Source organism: Salmo trutta, chromosome 23 (genome assembly GCF_901001165.1).
Source record: "Salmo trutta chromosome 23, fSalTru1.1, whole genome shotgun sequence".
Lineage (NCBI taxonomy): Eukaryota > Metazoa > Chordata > Actinopteri > Salmoniformes > Salmonidae > Salmo > Salmo trutta.
Window position 1 is genome coordinate 686310 of NC_042979.1, and position 20990 is coordinate 707299.

Here is a 20990-nt window from a genome sequence, read left to right on the forward strand (position 1 = left end):
AGCCAAACATAATGTGACACATCTGTTGGCTTTAAAAAAAAGCCTACCTAAATCTTTGGTGAAAAGGGCAAATGTAAATCACGACCACCACAGAGGTCAAAGGGGCATACGTTTCAGAGGGTAGTAAACACACAATCTACAGGGCAATGGAACTGATGTACAGTACTATTGCCAGTTGTTTAAAGATATGGGAGGATTGATTCATATGACCAGTAAATGGTATATTTTCAGTAGTATGACATACCATATTGTATAGGCCCTATGGACTATTAATTCGATCTGAATGGCATATCCCAACCATGACATCATGTTTTATCGATTGATGCCGACTTGCCTGTCAAAATATTGCCATGTTGAGCCAATACTAGGGATGCCAATAAATTCAATATCAACATGCCTGAGTCACACAAACAAACATACCAACTTAAACACAATCTACTAATAAGAAAGAAGAAAAAACAAACAGGAAATAAATACAAACCACAGGCTTAATCCGGGTTTGAGACATTTGCACACTATCGTTCTGCAAATTCAAATTGATTTTATAAAAATCTTCTCACAGTATTTCTTATTTTAAAAGACACTGGGTGTCTATACAAAAACTCCACTCCAATCACACCGCCCCTTTTTGATTATAGAGTGCCTTCGGAAAGTATTCAGGCCCCTTGACTTCTTCCACATTTTGTTACATTACAGCCTTATTCTAAAATTGATTAAATAAAACAATTTCCTCATCAATGTACACCTAGTACCCCATAATGACAAAGTGAAAACAGGTTTTTAGAAACTTTTGCAGATGTATTAAAAACAGAAATACCTTATTTACATAAGAACTCAGACCTTTTGCTACGAAACTCGAAAATGAGCTCAGGTGTACCCTGTTTCCATTGATCATCCTTGAGATGTTTCTACAACTTGATTGGAGTCCACCTGTGGTAAATTCAATTGATTGGACATGATTTTGAAAGGCACACACCTGTCTATATAAGGTCCCACAGTTGACAGTGCATGTCAGAGCAAAAACCAAGCCATGAGGTCGAAGGAATTGTCCGTAGAGCGCCAAGACAGGATTGTGTCGAGGCCCAGATCTGGGGAAGGGTACCAAAACATTTCTGCAGCAATGAAGGTCCCCAAGATCACAGTGGCCTCTTAAATGGAAGAAGATTGGAACCACCAAGACTCTTCCTAGAGCTGGCCACCCGGCCAAACTGAGCAATCGGGGGAGAAGGGCCTTGGTCAGGGAGGTGACCAAGAAGACAATGGTCACTTTGACAGAGCTCTAGAGTTCCTCTGTGGAGATGGGAGAACCTTCCAGAAGGACAACCATCTCTGCAGCACGCCACCAATTAGGCCTTTATGATAGAGTGACCAGACGGAAGCCACTCTTCAGTAAAAGGCACATGACAGCCCACTTGGAGTTTGCCAAAAGGCAACTAAAGACTCTCAGACCAAGAGAAACAAGATTCTCTGGTCCGATCAAACCAAGATTGTACTCTTTGGCCTGAAAGCCAAGCGTCACGTCTGGAGGAAACCTGGCACCGAGCTTGAAAGGATCTGCACAGAAGAATGGGAGAAACTCTCCAAATACAAGTGTGCCAATCTTGTAGCGTCATACCCAAGAAGACTCAAGAATGTAATCACTGCCAAAGGTGCTTAAAAAAAGTACTGAGTAAAGGGTCTGAATAGTTATGTAAATGTAATATTTAATTCTACAAACCAGTTTTGGTTTTGTCATTATGGGGTATTGTGTGTAGATATGAGGGAAAAAAACTGTAACCTAGGCTGTAACTTAACCTGTCTGGGCTAGGGGGCAGTATTGAGAATTTTGGAAAAATATGTTCCCATTTTTAACTGCCTCCTACACCAACTCAGAAGCTAGAATATGCATATTATTGTTCAGGTTTGGATAGAAAACACTCTGAATTTTCTAAAACTGTTTGAATGGTGTCTGTGAGTATAACAGAACTCCTATGGCAGGCAAAAACCTGACAAGGTTTCAAGCAGGAAGTACCCTGTCTGACAAGGAGTCGTGCGTCTTGCATCTTTTTATTGAAAAGTAAGGATCTTAGCTGTAACGTGACAATTCCCAGGGCTCCAATAGGCTCTCAGAGCCCGCGAAATAACTGAAGGTTTACGAGGGAGCCTCAGGTTGAAACATATTATCGCCTTTTGTAAGTGGATGCTCCGAGGACCTTTGAATGATGCGCGTGCATGAGTCGCTTCTGAGGAGAAATTTTATTCGGCTGTTTAGGCTCAATGCATACTCCCGGTCGGAATATTATCACTTCTCTACGACATAAATGGCATAAAAATTGGTTTTAAACAGCGGTTGACATGCTTCGAAGTACGGTAATGGAATATTTAGACATTTTTGACATGCCAATGCGCCATGCGCGAAACCGGGAAGAAGCATTCTAGAACTCACGAACAAAACGTCGCTGTTTGGATATAACGATGGATTATTTGGGACCAAACCAACATTTGTTATTGAAGTAGAAGTCCTGGCAGTGTATTCTGATGAAGAACAAGCAAGGTAAGAACATTTTTCTTATAGGAAATGTGATTTTGGTGGATGCTGACCTGGGTGGGTATCTAAATAGCTAGCCCTGTAATGCCGGGCTATGTACTTAGATTATTGCAAAATGTGCTTCATCCGAAAAGCTATTTTAAAATCGGACATATCGAGTGCATAGAGGAGTAATGTATCTATAATTCTTAAAATAATTGTTATGCTTTTTGTGAACGTTTATCGTGAGTAATTTAGCAAACTGTTAGTAAATTCAACGGAAGTTTGCCGGGGGTTATGCGTTTTCTGAACGTCACATGCTAATGCAAAAAGCTGTTTTTTGATATAAATATGAACTTGATTGAACAGACATGCATGTATTGTATAACACAATGTCCTAGGTGTGTCATCTGATGAAGATCATCAAAGGTTAGTGCTGCATTTAGCTGTGGTTTGGGTTTATGTGACATGATATGCTAGCTTGAAAAATGGCTGTCTGATTTTTTCTGGCTGGGCACTCTGCTGACATAATCTAATGTTTTGCTTTCGTTGTAAAGCCTTTTTGAAATCGGACAGTGGGGTTAGATTAACGAGATTCTTGTCTTTAAATAGCTGTAAAATAGTCATATGTTTGAGAAATTGAAGTAATAGTATTTCTAACGATTCAAAAATCGCGCCACTGGAATATCAGTAGCTGTTACGTAGGTGGGACGAAATCGTCCCACATACCCCAGACAGGTTAACAAAATGTGGGAAAAGTCAAGGTGTCTGAATACTTTCCAAAGGCACTGCAGTTGTAGATAGAACGATAAAGTGCCTGAGAATATTGTCAAGTGTAATTGTGTAAGATTTGTTATAGAAGCGCCCTCTTTGACCATTACACGTGAAGAGTCCATTTTCTTCTTTGAGTCTTTGAACGAAAACAACTTCTCCCGGTCGGAATATTATCGCTATTTTACGAGAAAAATCGCATAAAAATTGATTTTAAACAGCGTTTGACATGCTTCGAAGTACGGTAATGGAACATTTTTTATTTTTTTGTCACGATACGTGCCGGGCGCGTCACCCTTCGTTACCCTTCGGATAGTGTCTTGGACGCACGAACAAAACGCCGCTATTTGGATATAACTATGGATTATTTGGAACCAAACCAATATTTGTTATTGAAGTAGAAGTCCTGGGAGTGCATTCTGACAAAGAACAGCAAAGGTAATCCAATTTTTCTTATAGTAAATCTGAGTTTGATGAGTACCAAACTTGGTGGGTGTCAAAATAGCTAGCCTGTGATGGCCGGGCTATCTACTCAGAATATTGCAAAATGTGCTTTCACCGAAAAGCTATTTTAAAATCGGACACCGCGATTGCATAAAGGAGTTCTGTATCTATAATTCTTAAAATAATTATTATGTTTTTTGTGAACTTTTATCGTGAGTAATTTAGTAAATTCACCGGAAGTGTTCGGTGGGAATGCTAGTCACATGCCAATGTAAAAAGCTGGTTTTGATATAAATATGAACTTGATTGAACAAAACATGCATGTATTGTATAACATAATGTCCTAGGAGTGTCATCTGATGAAGATCATCAAAGGTTAGTGCTGCATTTAGCTGTGGTTTTGGTTTTTGTGACATTATATGCTAGCTTGAAAAATGGGTGTCTGATTATTTCTGGCTGGGTACTCTGCTGACATAATCTAATGTTTTGCTTTCGTTGTAAAGCCTTTTTGAAATCGGACAGTGTGGTTAGATAAAGGAGAGTCTTATCTTTCAAATGGTGTAAAATAGTCATATGTTTGAGAAATTGAAGTAATAGCATTTCTAAGGTATTTGAATATCGCGCCACAGGATTCCACTGGCTGTTGACTAGGGTGGGACGCAAACGTCCCACCTAGCCCAGAGAGGCTAATACAATCCTAAATTAGTTAATAATAATAATCACTTTGTGTAAAAAGTAACGACATTTTGGAGATTTCGTTTTCATTTAACCTAGAGTTAGTGAGAAAAAGGCAATTCTTGAACATGGGGTGAGACATTCTCACTCACTTGTAAATAAAGTCAGTTATTCAGAATTATTTATTTCTCGAGAAACCTAACTTGATTATTTAGCAGACATCACTTGCTTATATTCAGTCATCACATATCTTAAGAATATCATGGAATATTTGAAAATTTTCGTTTCTCCATGCTTGTCTCAGGGCAGTGCGAAACGGTGCTGAAATAGACTGCCACAGCGGGAAGGCTATGTATTCTGTGCACATTCATGGTATCTCTCTTCGGTTACACATCCTTGGAATAGCAATACACTGTGGGCGGCCCTTGCTGTGCCTGGTGAGCGGTTGGTCAAGTTTTGTTGTCAGAAGAGGAATTAAAATGTCAGGGTGACATTCTGCCTGTTGACTCTGCCTGTCGGAGGTGGAGTTCCAGAGCTCACAGGTGTGCCTGGCATGGATTGTGACGCCATCTCGTTCCTTTTCAACGCGTGAGTGAGTCAATGACTATTCAAGCCATTGACTCACTGATGAGTGAGTCAATCGGCAAAGGCAATCTGTAATCTGCGGGCATCACGGCTCGGTAAGAAATGTTTATATATATTTTTTTATTCTCAGAACATTAACCATGTGTGTTCACTTGTTTTGTACTGTTCTCTAGTTTCGACCCAATGATTCGTTTGACAAACAAAGAACTTTGCGTCCTGCAGGCCCAGGCATGGATCAAAGCTGAAGAGACATTCAATAACGTCATCTTCACAGACGAATCAACCGTGGCCCTTGAGCAATTTGCTCAAATTGCTATAGAAAAAAAGGAAGAAGCTCAAGAATATTCACAAAAGCATAAAGATGTTGATGAAGAAATGCTGTTTTGAGTTAGAAATGTAACACTTTAGAGTACTTAAGCATTGAATACATTGCAAGCTGAGGGATTTTCACAACGGTAGCCGGGCTATAAAAAGTCTATTGTCCTACATTCTTTATTGTAACCACAATGTCATATATAATTTGTTTCTACCTTTCCAATTACTTTTAGAGTTCGGGAATGACAAATGTGCGCTTTCTTTTTAGTTACATTGTTTTAGTTTGAACGTGCAGACTTTTTTTCTTAAAAATATTGTTTCATGCAGTATGCTACATTTTTGACCAGTTGCAATTGTAAGTAGACCTAATAAAAAAATCTCACTTCTATTAGGCTGTTAAGCCTCATAGCCTACCGCAGCCAGTTAAGTTATTTTATATAGGTCTAGACTCCGAAGAAAGACTCCAATTAAGCCCTCTTGTTGTTTGTAAAGTCAAATTCAAAGTGTGTACATAAAACGTATTAAACACGTCTGTAAAACCACAATGAGGACATCGACCTACCAAGCTAGTTTTCATAATTCATTGGGTACAGTGTAAGAAAAACGTCAGAGTAATCTGAAATAGGGGCATAATTCATGTTCAAATTTACAACATAACATACATACGCATTTCATAATTAAGACCTTTAGGAAATAATGTCTGGAGGGTGAAAATCCCAAAACATTCTGTATGATTTTCTTTTGTGGCTGGCAGTTGGCATGGACCAATTTATCGCGTAAATAAAACATGCCAGTGTTTCTTGACCTCATCTCCCACTTTTCACGAGTTAAAAGTATTTGTAGTTGTGAACATTACAGAGTGTTCTTTAGTTTTAGTGGGTCTTTTTTGTAGCAGTTCATGTCTTGTTTTCCCCAATGCCAAATTAAGAGCTTCATCCAAACATTGTGGAGAATAGCCTCTTCTTAGAAACCTATTGCGCATCTCCGCTGCTTTTTCGAGATAGACCTGAAAATGATTTGTTGCAAGTTGGGGAGGAGGGTGTTTCACACCTAGCTCAAGTTGGGGAGGGGAGGGGGTTCACACCTAGCTCAGCTATTAGACAATTCTTTAGTAAAGGTTGAATAGTCTATTGTTCAGATAATAGCCCATCCTGCTACACTTGTGAAAAACGAATAATAATAATTTTTTCCCTTTCCACGTTAAAGATTCCAATTGATAGTGTTTTTAGCCACAATCGGCCTCAACCCCAATTAATACATTTGGGCACAGTCGATAGTGTGCTGGACTTCGGGCTATATTGTTGGGGGTTTGAAACCTGCTCTCTGCTTGCTATAATGAATGAGTTTGATACACCTGGTATTGGATATGACTGAAAAAAGCTTGCTAAAATTAACTTTAAAATTAACTTTATGACAAAAAAATATGCACAATCGTTTGTCTCACCATTAACTAACATTCCTCTCAACTGTACATTTTTTTGCTTGACTCGTTATGACGTTATAACTACATACATTTCCTTCCCATAATGTTTTTTCAGACATCTTTGCTGAAGTCACCAGCGAGGGGTCGCCCGCGTCAATTTTGTCATTGGAACCACTCGATATGATTGGTCATATAAAACCTTGGGACCCAAATGCAAAATGAGTGCTCTAACTCCCCCTTGTGGTGGTCTGGAGCAATGAAGCCGTGACGCCGGTTACCTCTAAGTCCCGCGGTGTAAGCTCGCAACTTTTAAAGGAGGAACCACTGTTGGTGTACAGAGACCCATTATCAGCAACCATCACTCCTGTGTTCCAATGGCACGTTGTGTTAGCTAATCCAAGCTTATCATTTAAAAAGGCTAATTGACCATTAGAAAAACCTTTTGCAATTATGTTAGCACAGCTGAAAACTGTAGTTCTGATTAAAGAAGCAATAAAACTGGCCTTCTTTAGACTAGTTGAGCATCTGGAGAATCAATATTTGTGGGTTCGATTACAGGCTCAAAATGTCCAGAAACAAAGACCTTTCTTCTGAGAAACAAACGCCTCACAAGTCCTCAACTGGCACCTTCATTAAATAGTACCCGCAAAACACCAGTCTCAACGTCAACATTAAAGAGGCGACTCGGGGATGCTGGTCTTCTAGGCAGAGTTGCAAAGAAAAACAATGTCTACACTGTATTTCTGATCAATTTAATGTTATTTTAATGGACAGAAAATGTGCTTTTCTTTAAAAAAACATGGACATTTCGGAGTGACCCCAAACTTTTGAACGGTAGTGTATATGCATTACTAGTGCAATATTCTACAAGCATTAGATGCTATATGCTTTATACACTACTTTGTATAAGTATGTGGCCATGTTGAAATGTGAGTTTTGCAGGCAATCTCTCCAGGAACATATCCCATAATATTTGTAGTTATAAAGCACTCAATTGAGGAGAAACAGCTAGACCAAATTATATCATAATATTTCCCAAATATTGATATAGTAGACATATAGTACATTATGAGCAAATCATTTAAAAAAAATTAGACTGTAAAATGGAAAAGTTATTTAGAAAAAAAACAGCATAAAAAACAAATAGATGCCCTGGTTGCATTACATACATGTGCCCCTTTTTTCAATCGTTATAAAAATTATGTTTCTGATTTATTGATTATCGTTCTTTATGACTTTAGTTAAATGGTCACTAATAATGGCCAAGTTTGTCTATGTTGCTCTTAGAAAGGAAAATGCTTGTATCTAGGGTTGCAACATTCTGGTAACTTTCCACAAATTCCCAAGTTTTCCAGAAATCCATGTTGGAGGATTCCCATATTAGCTGCATATTCCCTCCTGAATCCAGGAATATCCCATCCGGGATTTCTGGAAAACCTGGGAATTTTGTGGAAAGTTTCACGAATTTTGCAACCCTAACAGAAGCTAAGTGGCATCATATCATGTTTACAAGCCGTGCCTGGTAAAGCCTGGTCAAGCTGGCTAACTTTAAGGTTTCTGCTCCCTGTCCTTCCTCCATGGTGTCACGTGCCCAGATCAGCCAGTCTTTGGCTGCCCTGACTGGCCGGGGCCTAGGGACGGGGTCAGGGTGGTGCTCATACCTAGGTGTGCAGGCGAATTAATACGGAGGCACATGCAAATGCGTTCTAGCTTCCGTCTAATCGCCGGAAGGGGTTCCAGTTGGGGGTCAACACCACTCCAAAGAAGGGACGGATCTGGGACAGATCTGACACCCTACCGGATAGTCAGTGAAATGCACTGCCACTGACTTCCATTTATTAACACAATTGGACTTTGACTTAATTTTGAAAACAATCAATGTTACCAATGTAATTTTTTTTGTAAAATTAAGGTAACTTAATGGAAAGAGAGGAGGAAAGAAAGAACAAAGATAGTGCAGCTTACAAGTCATGCATTGCGACGGACACAGTGCTGTGACGGAGGGCAAACACGATAAAAACAGATAGATAAACATGACACGGCACAGGCAGGGTATGACAGGGCACCAACCCAACACAGTATCAACAGAAAGGTGTGGTCATGGTCTTACCGATGCGGTCCAGGCGGTCGATGGCTACAGTCTCGAAGGCGCGGCGCATCATGGGGTACTCCTCCAACACCTCGTTGAAGTGATCCACAGAGAGGGAGAAGAGACGGCAGTAGGTGTCAGCGCGAACGCTGGCCGTGCGTCTCCCCTTCGTCAGCAGACAAATCTCTGTAGAGAAAATACAGAATGCACAATAAGACAATAAGCTCAATTCTTACTTTTTGATATCACTGAAATAATGCACTGTTTCTATTTACTCATGAAAGAAAGATAGATACCCACACTTTCAAACACTCCTGCAGTTTTATTGTGCAAGAAGACCTTGGGTCTGTCTGTGGGTATCTTATCTTTCTTTCATTACTACTGGATGTGTGTACACTACTTATAAACTCTTTCTGTTTGGTGTCTATTCTGACTAAGGCTTCATGGCCAAAATCTGTTCCGTTGTCAGTAATACCTTTGTTTGTTAGTACTGGAGATCTCTGATAGACACACAGGGAGGGAGGAAGCAATGGACTGAGTAATTACAGCCATAACAAAGACCAGCTCTAACCTAATCTGGGGTGTGCAACCTCCAACATTGGACAAATGACCATATAAATGAAGAGTGAGCAGTTTCCAAGGTACAGCTGGATCTGGTGGCATGATAACCTAATGTGCATGTAAATAAAGTGATGGCTGCTGTGTTGTAACTAGATCTATGCAGAGTCAATTCATCATGTTGTCACTTTGAGCTAATGAGTCAGAAAAATCACTGTATGTACTGGCTGGCTGCTGATACTGCTGCTGTCTAGTGTTGAGTATGTACAGTACATACTGTATACTGTATAGACACAGTGGCCAGGATTAAAACAAACACAGATTACATCCTGGTGAACTGTGATTGAACTTTGAAGATGAGTTCTTCCTGAGCCGACATCCTCAGCATTTGCAGCGATCATGATCTCAGTGATCATCAGGGCAATTGCCTTTAAAAGTCTATCGCTGTGCACAGGTATAGTTAATCAATGATGGATTTAATCCTGGCCTCATTTCTTGACTTGGACTGAAATAGGTGCTGGTATTCATTTGGGTGCTGTTTATATATAGGTGCAGGAACTCTGCAACACTTTCCAGCTTTATATTCTATAAGAGGAAAAGGAGCTCAAGCAGTAAAACATTTGAAGTGCTGGTTCTCAGCTCCGGTGAGCCTGGCCTGTATGTAGCGAGTGTAGTTCCAATACCTTTGCTTCATATCGAAGTGGTAGACAGAACTCTGCTGATGTCCTGGTCCCTATCCCAGACCTTCAGTACCTACCCAGATGACATGTACAATATGTTAGCCACTGGGACCTAATGTGCTAGACTTGCTTCCCTAATTCCTAGACCAATCCCTCTGCCCTTGGACATGTTGACTGATGCTATTCTTGGTTCTAATTCAGGAAAGGTAATTATCAACCCTGGTACTGTGGGGTCAGACCATCCAAACAGACCTATCAGAAAAGAGGGTCACTGGGAAAGTAAACCTTGCACATCTTGTCCCCAGGGGCTAGCTGATGTTAGCTGATGCTTGGGTTACTATTTATTGATAGTGTATAGACAAACATGTCCATATACTGCAATATTTTCTTTAGAGCAGAACAGTGAGTCATATTTGCAGCACAGTGAATGAAAAGAGGTATGAATTATTAGAGGAAAATGCTCTTGACTTTCACAGCCTAGATTTCCTCTGTGAAAAGCTTTCGCTGCTAGAGTTGCCTGCTGTATCCCGCAGGATATGAAAACAGCACGCTCAAGCTGCGAGTGTGAACAAGGTGTTAGTGCTCTTACAATGAAAAAATCTCTTCAGTGCAATCTATGTTGGCACAGAGAGACTCCATGGGTTGCAATATGACAGGAGGTGGCCACACTGGATGCGTCTGAAATTGCACCCTGTTCCCGATGTAGTGCCTATAGGGTTCTTGTCAAAAGTAATGCACTGCATAGGAAATGCCATTTGGGACACAGCCAGAGCCAAACTGCCACACCGTCCCCCCTCTGTACCCATAATCTCTTCACTCTAATTACTTCCTTAACATCCCAGTCCAACAGAAAGTACACTATTCATAGAGAAAGAAAGAGACAAAAAATAATGAGCTATCAATAAGAAATACACAGCAGCTAAAAGCAGATATAGAGTTGGTTGTATCTGGAGTTAATTGTATTGTTTTACAGTTTGTGACTGGCGGCCCAGAGGAAAGGAGGAACATTAGCTGTTAGCCGCCTGAGTGGGCGAGCAATGAGAAGGTGTTTCTGTCACTCTCACAAATGAGTGGACAATCAGTTAGCTTATCTCTCCTGTCCTGTATCTCCTTCAGGGCAAACAGTGTGGGAACAGAGCCAAGGCATCCAGCCTTGTTGCAAAGTCATTTTGATGACAAGCAGACCTGGGTTCAAATAATATTCATAGTATTTGAACCCAGATCTGTTGTGGGAATGAGGTAGACTAGTCATCTGGACAACCAGGCCTCGAAGTGTGAGGCCTAGGAGAGTGTGACTCTCCTACTTAGTACCGCTCCACATGATCTGATGTATCTCTTCATCGCCCCTTCCTGTCACATGTCATCACCATTGACCCCTGGGGAACCCTGGGTAATTTGCCATCACTTCATGTGTCATACATCTCATTTTGCCATGGACCCAAGAGCTGGGCTATGTTATGATTTTGATAGTGTGGTTTAGTGGAGGGGAAGTAGTGAGTCTCCTGACTAATGCTAATCCAATGTTCAATATGGTAATGACATTCAATTTCCAGTGGCACTGGGCGCAGCTAGCCTAGCATTGCCGGTTATGGCCTGGTCCAATGGCTGCTATATTATGATGCTGATAGTGTGGTTCAGTGGAGGGGAAGTAGGGAGTTTCCTGACTGGACCAGCTGCTCCAAAGTCAGAGCTCATCTCTTAATGCCATACTCATGCAAAGACAAACAGACGAGTTAAAAATATCACTACCCACCAGATGGGCAGCTGGATGGAGAAGGGGCCTGGTTTCAGCATAACGTGGTAGAATGACTGGCCACACACACACACACACACACACACACACACACACACACACACACACACACACACACACACACACACACACAAACACACACACACACACACACACACACACACACACACACACACACACACACACACACACACACACCCTTTGTGCATCAAAAGAAGTGGAAGCTTTCTTTCATTTCAATTAGATTTCCCATCCATTTGGGGGCTTACAGTGCCACCACCACACACATCAAGCTCAAACTAAACAGAGTTCACTGGTGACACGCCTGAAAGTCCCTATATAGTGCATTACATTTGACCAGAGCCTTATGGGCCTTGGTCAAAAGTAGTACACTATATGGAGAATAGGGTGTCATTTGGGACGCTACCCAAAAAGTGCAGAGCTGAAGCAGTACACTACAGTACAATCTCTAGATGGATCTGCTAACTGCACCCTCGCTGTGACCCATTCTGATTACAGCCTTAATTTGCCCATGTTATAATACAGTTCAAGTCGGAAGGTTACATACACCTTAGCCAAATACATTTAAACTAAGTTTTTTACAATTCCTGACATTTAATCCTAGTAAAAATTCACCACTTTATTTTAAGAATGTGAAATGTCAGAATAATAGTAGAGAGAATGATTTCTCTCATCTTTTACTTCTTTCATCACATTCCCAGTGGGTCAGAAGTTTACATACATTCAATTAGAATTTGGTAGCATTGCCTTTAAATTGTTTAACTTGGGTCAAACATTGTGGGTAGCCTTCCACAAGCTTCCCACAATAAGTTGGGTGAATTTTGGCCCATTCCTCCTGACAGAGCTGGTGTAACTGAGTCAGGTTTGTAGGCCTCCTTGCTCGCACACACTTTTTCAGTTCTGCCCACAAATTTTCCATAGGATTGACGTCTGGGCTTTGTGATGGCCACTCCAATACCTTGACTTTGTCCTTAAGCCATTTTGCCACAACTTTGGAAGTATGCTTGGGGTCATTGTCCATTTGGAAGGCCCATTTGCGACCAAGATTTAACTTTCTGACTGATGTCTTGAGATGTTGCTTCAATATATATTCACATATTTTCCTGCCTCATGATGCCATCTATTTTGTGAAGTGCACCAGTCCCTCCTGCAGCAAAGCACCCGCAAAACTTGATGCTGCCGCCCCCGTGCTTCACGGTTGGGATGGTATTCTTCGGCTTGCAAGCCTCCCCCTTTTTCCTCCAAACATAACGATGGTCATTATGGCCAAACAGTTCTATTTTTGTTTCATCAGACCAGAGGACATTTCTCCAAAAAGTACGATCTTTGTCCCCATGTGCAGTTGGAAACTGTAGTCTGGCTTTTTTATGACGGATTTGGAGCAGTGGTTTCTTCCTTGCTGAGCGGCCTTTCAGGTTATATCAATAAAGGACTTGTTTTACTGTGGAAGTAGATACTTTTGTACCTGTTTCCTCCAGCATCTTCACAGTTCCTTTGCTGTTGTTCTGGGATTGATTTGCACTTTTCGCACTAAAGTAAATTAGTCTCTAGGAGACAGAACGCATCTCCTTCCTGAGCGGTATGATGGCTGCGTGGTCCCATGGTGTTTATACTTGCGTATTATTGTTTGTACAGATGAACGTGGTACCTTCAGGCATTTGGAAATTGCTCCCAAGGATGAACCAGACTTGTGGAGGTCTACAATTTTTTTGGCTGATTTATTTTGATTTTCCAATTACGCCAAGCAAAGAGGCACTGAGTTTGAAGGTAGGCCTTGGAATACATCCACAGGTACACCTCCAATTGATTCAAATTATGTCAATTAGCCTATCAGAAGCTTCTAAAGCCATGACATAATTTTCTGGAATTTTCCAAGCTGTTTAAAGGCACAGTCAACTTAGTGTATGTAAACTTCTGAGCCACTTGAATTGTGATACAGTAAATTATAAGTGAAATAATCTGTCTGTAAACAATTGTTGGAAAAATTACTTGTGTCATGCACAAAGTAGATGTCCTAACTGACTTGCAAAAACTATAGTTTGTTAACAAGAAATTTGTGGAGTGGTTGAAAAACGAGTTTTAATGACTCCAGCCTAAGTGTATGTAAACTTCTGACTTCAACTGTATGTCATAACAGCTGACATAACTTGTCATAATATGGACATAACACTGTTATGACCCATATATTTACACTTGTTGTGACATATGTGTTATTTTATGGTTGGTTATTACACCTACATAATAGTGTCAAACCCCACATTTATTCAAATTCTTTTTTTCCCTGCCAAGTTTTCTTTCATTTGAAAGTATATTTCTTAAATCATTTATTTTGTTTTAATTCATTCTTTAGTCATGTTTTTTTCATAATTTTTTCATCATAGAAAATACACTTAATGACACTGTCATGAAACATTATGACAATCCTCTGTCACTTTACTTAGACTAAGAATATACACTTCATGACACTGTCAAGAAGCATTATGACCATCAAAGTCATATATGCCAGATAGGCCTATCACATACATGCCCTTATGTCAGTCATCAGTCAAAAAGAGGGTGTCTTGTCCTCCTCCTGAAATCTGCTCCTGCATTCATCCCTGTCATCAGCAACGGAGCATTGGGGTAGGTGGATGTCTGACATCAATGTGTGCGCAATTACAATGATCATTTATCAAGGTAAATTTCAAAAGATTGTATATATCATAAACATACTGTTAACACGTAGACTATGGTGTAATGGAATGTTTTCTCTTGTGTGGTAGGTTTTGAGGGTTTTGATACTTATGTAGGAGTCATAACCAGCTATTGAATAACGTAGTACAGTATATGTTACAACATGTCTAAATAAGTGTCATGAAAGTATTATGACCATATTATAATAGGTTATGTCAGCTGTTATGAAATATTATGACATGTTTATGAATGTGTCATAACTTATAATGCTGGGTGTCAAGTAAAGTGTTACCGTTTCACTGGTCCACTATGTTCTAATCAGATTCAGCCCTGTCTACAGTGTTGTGTTGTGCTGTGTCAGGACAGGACAAGTCTGACTGTGCCCAAGGAACATAATGACATGAAAGCTGAATGAATTCAGGGAATTTATATTAGTCAATGATTCATTTGATTACAATACAATATATTTGTTTATCTAACATGCATCAAATGCAAGGTATGGTACTGCTTTTGATTGCTTTGCTGTTTTTACCTGGTTTCAATTCAATTCGATGTTTCGACAAAATAATCGGATGTGAGGTTATTCGGACAGCAGGAGAGTTTTAGTGAAAAAACCCTCCACTCATTCATTTCTTGATTCACATTTTTCTTCTCAGGCAGGCCATATCTATCTGGAAGACTACATGATTGCATACCACACAGCCAGAAGATATACTTACAATCTTAAGTCATCTTTCCGTGGGAAGGGGGGGGGGGGGGGTGGGTGGGGGGTTGAACTTGGATCAAATGAAAAATGAAATGTCCCTCTAAAAATAGTTAGCCTGTCTCTTTTGCACAACAAGGACACACCCCAGAACATTTGGCAATGTAAACAACTGCCTTTTAAATGGATAGTTTGATGGAAAAATATTTGATGATTTGTATAACATTCTAGAGGGATGGATGAATTACTCCCTCAATTACGGAGAAGGAACATTCCCTGTTGGGTGCTGCTACAGACCCCAATGCAGAGCAGACAGACATGCAACCTTTTTTTGTCCTCTGGGTGATCTGAGCCTTGATCCCTGGCTTGGCCTGTCCTCTCTTCATCCCCCTCAACCCCGCCTTCCACCACCCCATCCAGATGAACGTTATGTAATATGAGAAGCTAACTTCTGTCCCAAAATGTTTTATCTGCAGTGATGGGACTTGGCAAACATCAAAGCGAAGGCAAAAGAGGATTTGAGTGGATGGAGTGAGTCTGAGTATGCCTACACAGTGGTCTTTGACACAGTTCCCTGTTTCCATATTATAGCTTGGTGTCTGTCTAAGCGAAAATTGGTACTGTAGAAAACATGCAGGATGTCTTTGTTTTTCTGTTTTCTCTATGTACCTCCAAAGTAGGAGCCGTCAGTCAGCTTCATCTCTTTGTTGAGCTTGGTGATAACACTGGCCACACCATGTTGGATGAAGTACATCTTCTTGCCCACGGTGCCCTCTCTGATGATGTAATCATTGGGTTGGAACACCTCAAACTTCAGCTTGCTTAACATGCCCGTCACGAAGTTGGGGTCTGCGTTGGTGAACAGTGGCATGGTAGCCACAAGCTTCCGGCAGTTGAAGTTCACAATTTCCTAAAAAAAAAGAAAATATAGTTTTTGGTACTTAAATACTTAAAAATTGTATGACTATAACAAAAGGGAATAAGAGTGGTGATAGTGGTCAACCCTGACGTGTCCCTCTACTCTATTAGACTTAATTCATGAATAATTTGTTTATTGGATTTTAGACAGGAAAAGCTATGTCTTTTTGTTAGTTTTTTGTTAGTTCTCCAATTTGTTAGTTCTCCAATTTTCCCTTCCTTATCTCTGAGCCACTTTTCATCACTCTTTGGGGAATTCTCCAATTTTCCCTTATCTCTGAGCCACTTTTCATCACTCTTTGGAGAACTTGTGTGCTATTGTCTATTGAATACGATGATCATTGCCTCAGTAGAGGCCAGTCATTCTGGTCTCCTCAGACACAACCAGCGATTGCTTTATGTATGGGGTCATTCAGGGGTGGTTAATAAAATGCTTTGTTTCCATGTTTTAGCTTGGTATATATTCAAGGTATAAGGAAAAAAAAGGTTCTGTAGAAAATGGTCAGGAACTATTGTCTGATGATGATGAGTTTGACCTCAGTGAAAGCCAGTCATCTTTCTCATCTCCTCAGACACATCAACCCTCAGGTATTGTTGGAGATTGTTTCCTGTATTGGGATGTTTACTTACTAGCACCTCCCTTACCCACCTCTCCAGTCCCCTCTACTCTTATGTCTCCGTCTCTGTAGCTTCACTGTGCCATTCAGATTTTTTACTGAGTAGCACCTCGACTCTCTGCTCCTCAGTCTGCCATGCAGAGAGACAAACTGACAGAGCCTGGCCTTCACTGCTCCACTAATCCCTTACTCACTTCTTGTGAGGGATGATGACTCTCCAATGGGAGCATCCAGGCCAAAGTGACATCAGCCAATCTCCTGTCTGGCTGGGCTTGATGCTGTTAGCTCAGTACTGAGACAACAGTAGCAGTGGGCCAGCCAAAGCCATGGGTTCTGACCTCAATCATGTACAATGAATAATGACTAAGATACCCAGTATTCAGCCCGGCCTGGTCAGGCCCGACTCCAGTGGGGAAACAATCTTTAGACTTTATCTAGTTAAAGCAGCAAACTTGTCACATGGCAGCGGTGCCTGGCAGTATAAATAGCTAAATAACAAAATGACGGCCGGCCAGCTCCAGAAATTATGGAGATAAAGCATTAACTGTTTTCTCACATTACGAAGAGCGTCATCATCACCCACCTACACCCTTTTTCTGCCATGATAAAGCTGGTTATCGCTGTCATGCACTGAACTGTACATTTTACATTCACATAATTTAGTAGATGCTCTTATCCAGTGTGTGCATACATTTTCATACTGGTCACCTATGGTAATCCAATTCACAAGCCTGGCGTAAGAAGCGCCTTGCTCTACCAACTGAGCCACACGGGACTCCTGTACCATGCTCTGCTATGCTGGGATGGGGTGAAATATGTGGTCCTGTCCAGTTCAGTGCTCTGTGGATCTGTCTTATTTTGGATATTCTGAGCTAGACTGGGATATCTGGGCTGTGCTTTACTATGCTATATAGACCTATGCTTGTGCTCTACTGTGTATATGCTATCCTGTTCTTTACTGTGTACAAATGTCTAATCTTAATTTGACCCCTTTCATTGCAGGAGGAAAATAATCCTGCAGCAGGAGGATTTGAATGAATATTGAATATTTAGAATCACTGCCAGGGGGCAGCTGGAAGCAGTGTTTGTAGGCTATACAATAACTTAGACTGCCGGTTCACTGGGCGTCAGTTCAAGTAGCCTATGTAGGCTATGTGCATGCTACAGAGCATCTTGTATGAATTCTTACGTGATGTATTTTTCATTAGGGAAAATCCATTGTTTTAGATCAATTGTTTTATCATATGTTAAAGGCAAGTAATAGAATAAATTACTGACTTCCTCAATACCTATGTGGCCCAGTGGTTATAGCTGCTGACCTCGGCACACATGTGCCAGAGTTGGAGTTGTTTTGAATCCGGCCCAGTCTCCTTTACATTTTTTGAGTAACTATTACTTTTCTAGTTACTCTCTGTGGGCTGTATTTACGTTTTACTCCATTACATTTTACCAAACCACTTCAGTTACATACGCTCAAAAAGCTTATTTCTCTCAAATAATCTGCACAAATTTGTCCTTATCCCTGTTAATGAGCATTTCTCCTTTGCCAAGATAATCCATTCACCTGACAGGTGTGGCATCTCAAGAAGCAGGTTAAACCTGTGGCAGGTTTAACATGTTACACCTGTGGGATCATCTGAAGGGGGGTGCTGAGGAGTATTTCTGTCTGTAATAAAGCTCTATTGTGGGGAAAAACTAATTCTGATTGGCTGGGCTTGGCTGCCAAGTGGGTGGGCCTACTTGTAACTCATTAAAATCTTTGAAATTGTTGCATGTTGCATTTTATATTTTTGTTCAGTATATATATTTCTGGAGTAAGATAAATATTTCTTAGATATAATTTGGCATTTGAAATTGTGTTTTGAGGGTGAGTGCAAATAAAATGGCTAGGTAGCTAACTAGCTAGCTAGTTACCTTTGGCTAACCTAGAATCTGACAGACAAAGTTGAAACTCCTGTTTTAAGCTCCCCATATGATCTCTGCTTGTTGGCTGATTAATCAGATGTCTGGCAATGGCTAACTAGCTATCACATTACGTTGCCACTAGTTAAGCTGGCTAAGCTAGTTAGCTAGCTGCAGTGCCAGCCATGTATCTAGCTAACATTAGCTCGATCAACCGGTCAGTCCAGCACAGCATCCTCTCAGTCCATTGCTCTCTATCACTCTCTCTGTGTGTGTGTATAAATGTCATTCTGTTTTTATGACAGGGCCTATAAGCACATCTGCCATACAGTACAATCAGTGTATCAGCTCAGTAAGCATTTTGTGCAATATACTAGAAATAACTTTTTTTGTGTGTCTTTTTATTTACAGCTTGTAGTGGCACATCAAAGGGGAAAGGAGAATGGGCCAGCCAAGAAAATAAAATAACCTTCAAAGTGGAAAGGAGAGGTTCGGAAGAGAAGGAAGATGCCTCCATGGCAGGAAAAAATATGATTGAGTTGACTATGGCAATTGATATTTGCACTATTTGATTATTACCTAAATACCTACCTTGATGTTTAATTCCATGCTGAAACACATTTTACTATCATTCATGCTACAAGTATACAAATCAGACTGATTTGCATACTAGTAACATGACTGATATGATAGTGAAATTTCAATATCGATTGTTGTTTGACTGTTGTAACACTTACCTGACCCTCCTTGAAATTCATTCAGAGTAAAAAAATGACATCATATTAAACTTGAAATTATATTGTGAAATACATTTTCATGAATGCTATAGACATTGTAACGTTATTCCAATATCTTGAGTACCATTTACCTTTTTATGAAATTGAGCACATTGATAGATATTAAGTCAACTTTGAATGAGACCGTCATTTAAACTGTACAGCCTACAGACTTTGTTTGATGTCAGTCTTCATTGGAGACTACCTGTGCTGGAGGACATCTGCAAGATGGTGCAGACAGGCTTAGAGTGCCTTCAGAAAGTATTCATACCCCTTGACTTATTCCACAATTTGTTGTGTTACAGCCTCAATTCAAAATGGGTTAACTAAATGTTTTCACTCACCCATCCACAAACAATACCCCACAATGACAAAGTGAAAACATGTTTGTAGAAATGTTTGCAAATCTATTGAAAATGAACTACTGTTCAAAAGTTTGGGGTCACTTAGAAATGTCCTTGTTTCTGAATATTTTTTATTTTTTTTAAGTTCATTAAAATAAAATCAAGTTGATCAGAAATATAGTGTAGACATTGTTAATGTTGTAAATGACTATTGCTGTCACGTCCTGACCATAGTAAGATGTTATTTTCTATGGTAGAGTAGGTCAGGGCGTGACAAGGGGTGTTTTTCTATGTTTTGTATATCTATGTTTAGGTTCTAGTTTTCTATTTCTATATTTGTTTTGGAGGGGGATGATCTCCAATTAGAGGCAGCTGGTTCCCGTTGTCTCTAATTGGAGATCATACTTAAGTAGTGTTTTTTTGTGGGTAGTTGTCTTCTGTTTAGTTTTCTGTACCTGACAGAACTGTGCGCTTTTGTTTTCTCTTTGTTATTTTTTCTTTAGTGTTCTGAGTTAAAACAAATATTCATAATGAGCACTCAACACGCTGCGCTTTGGTCTCCTCTCTACAACAGCCGTTACAATTGCAGCTGGAAACGGCAGATTTTTTTAAAGAATATCTACATAGGCGTACAGAGGCCCATTATCAGCAACCATCACTCCTGTGTTCCAATGGTACATTGTGTTAGCTAATCCAAGTGTATCATTTTAAAAGGCTAATTGATCATTAGAAAACCCTTTTGCAATTATGTTAGCACAGCTGAAAACTGTGGTGCTGATTAAAGAAGCAATAAAACTGGCCTCCTTTAGACTAGTTGAGTATCTGGAGCATCAGCATTTGTGGGTTCGATTACAGGCTCAAAAAGGCCAGAAATAAAGACCTTTCTTCTGAAACTCGTCAGTTTATTCTTGTTCTGAGAAATGAAGGCAATTCCATGCGAGCAAGAAACTGAAGATCTCGTACAATGCTGTGTACTACTCCCTTCACAGAACAACGCAAACTGGTGCTAACCAGAATAGAAAGAGGAGTGGGAGGCCCCGGTGCACAAGTGAACAAGAGGACAAGTACAAAACACCAGTCTCAACGTCAACATTGAAGAGGCGTCTCAGGGATGCTGGCCTTTTAGTTGGGCTCTAGCTTGCAAACCATAACCGTGGTGGTTGGCAAGGCTAACAGCTAGTTGGCTAAATAGCTAATGTTAGCTGGCTGGCAAACTTACTGGCTAAGATACAGTGGC

At 40.3% G+C, this 20990-nt stretch overlaps 1 protein-coding gene across 1 annotated transcript in view; it reads right to left on the reverse strand.

The window, feature by feature from the left end:
- Window positions 1-20990, reverse strand: part of LOC115159075 (potassium/sodium hyperpolarization-activated cyclic nucleotide-gated channel 1-like) — a 203474-nt gene that overhangs the window by 18812 nt on the left and 163672 nt on the right. Inside the window, exons 6-7 of the mRNA XM_029708447.1 lie at window positions 15866-16106; window positions 8830-8994 (exon numbers count right to left, since the gene is read on the reverse strand). Of these exons, the coding sequence (XP_029564307.1) occupies window positions 8830-8994; window positions 15866-16106 (406 nt within the window). The remainder of the gene's footprint in view (window positions 1-8829; window positions 8995-15865; window positions 16107-20990) is intronic.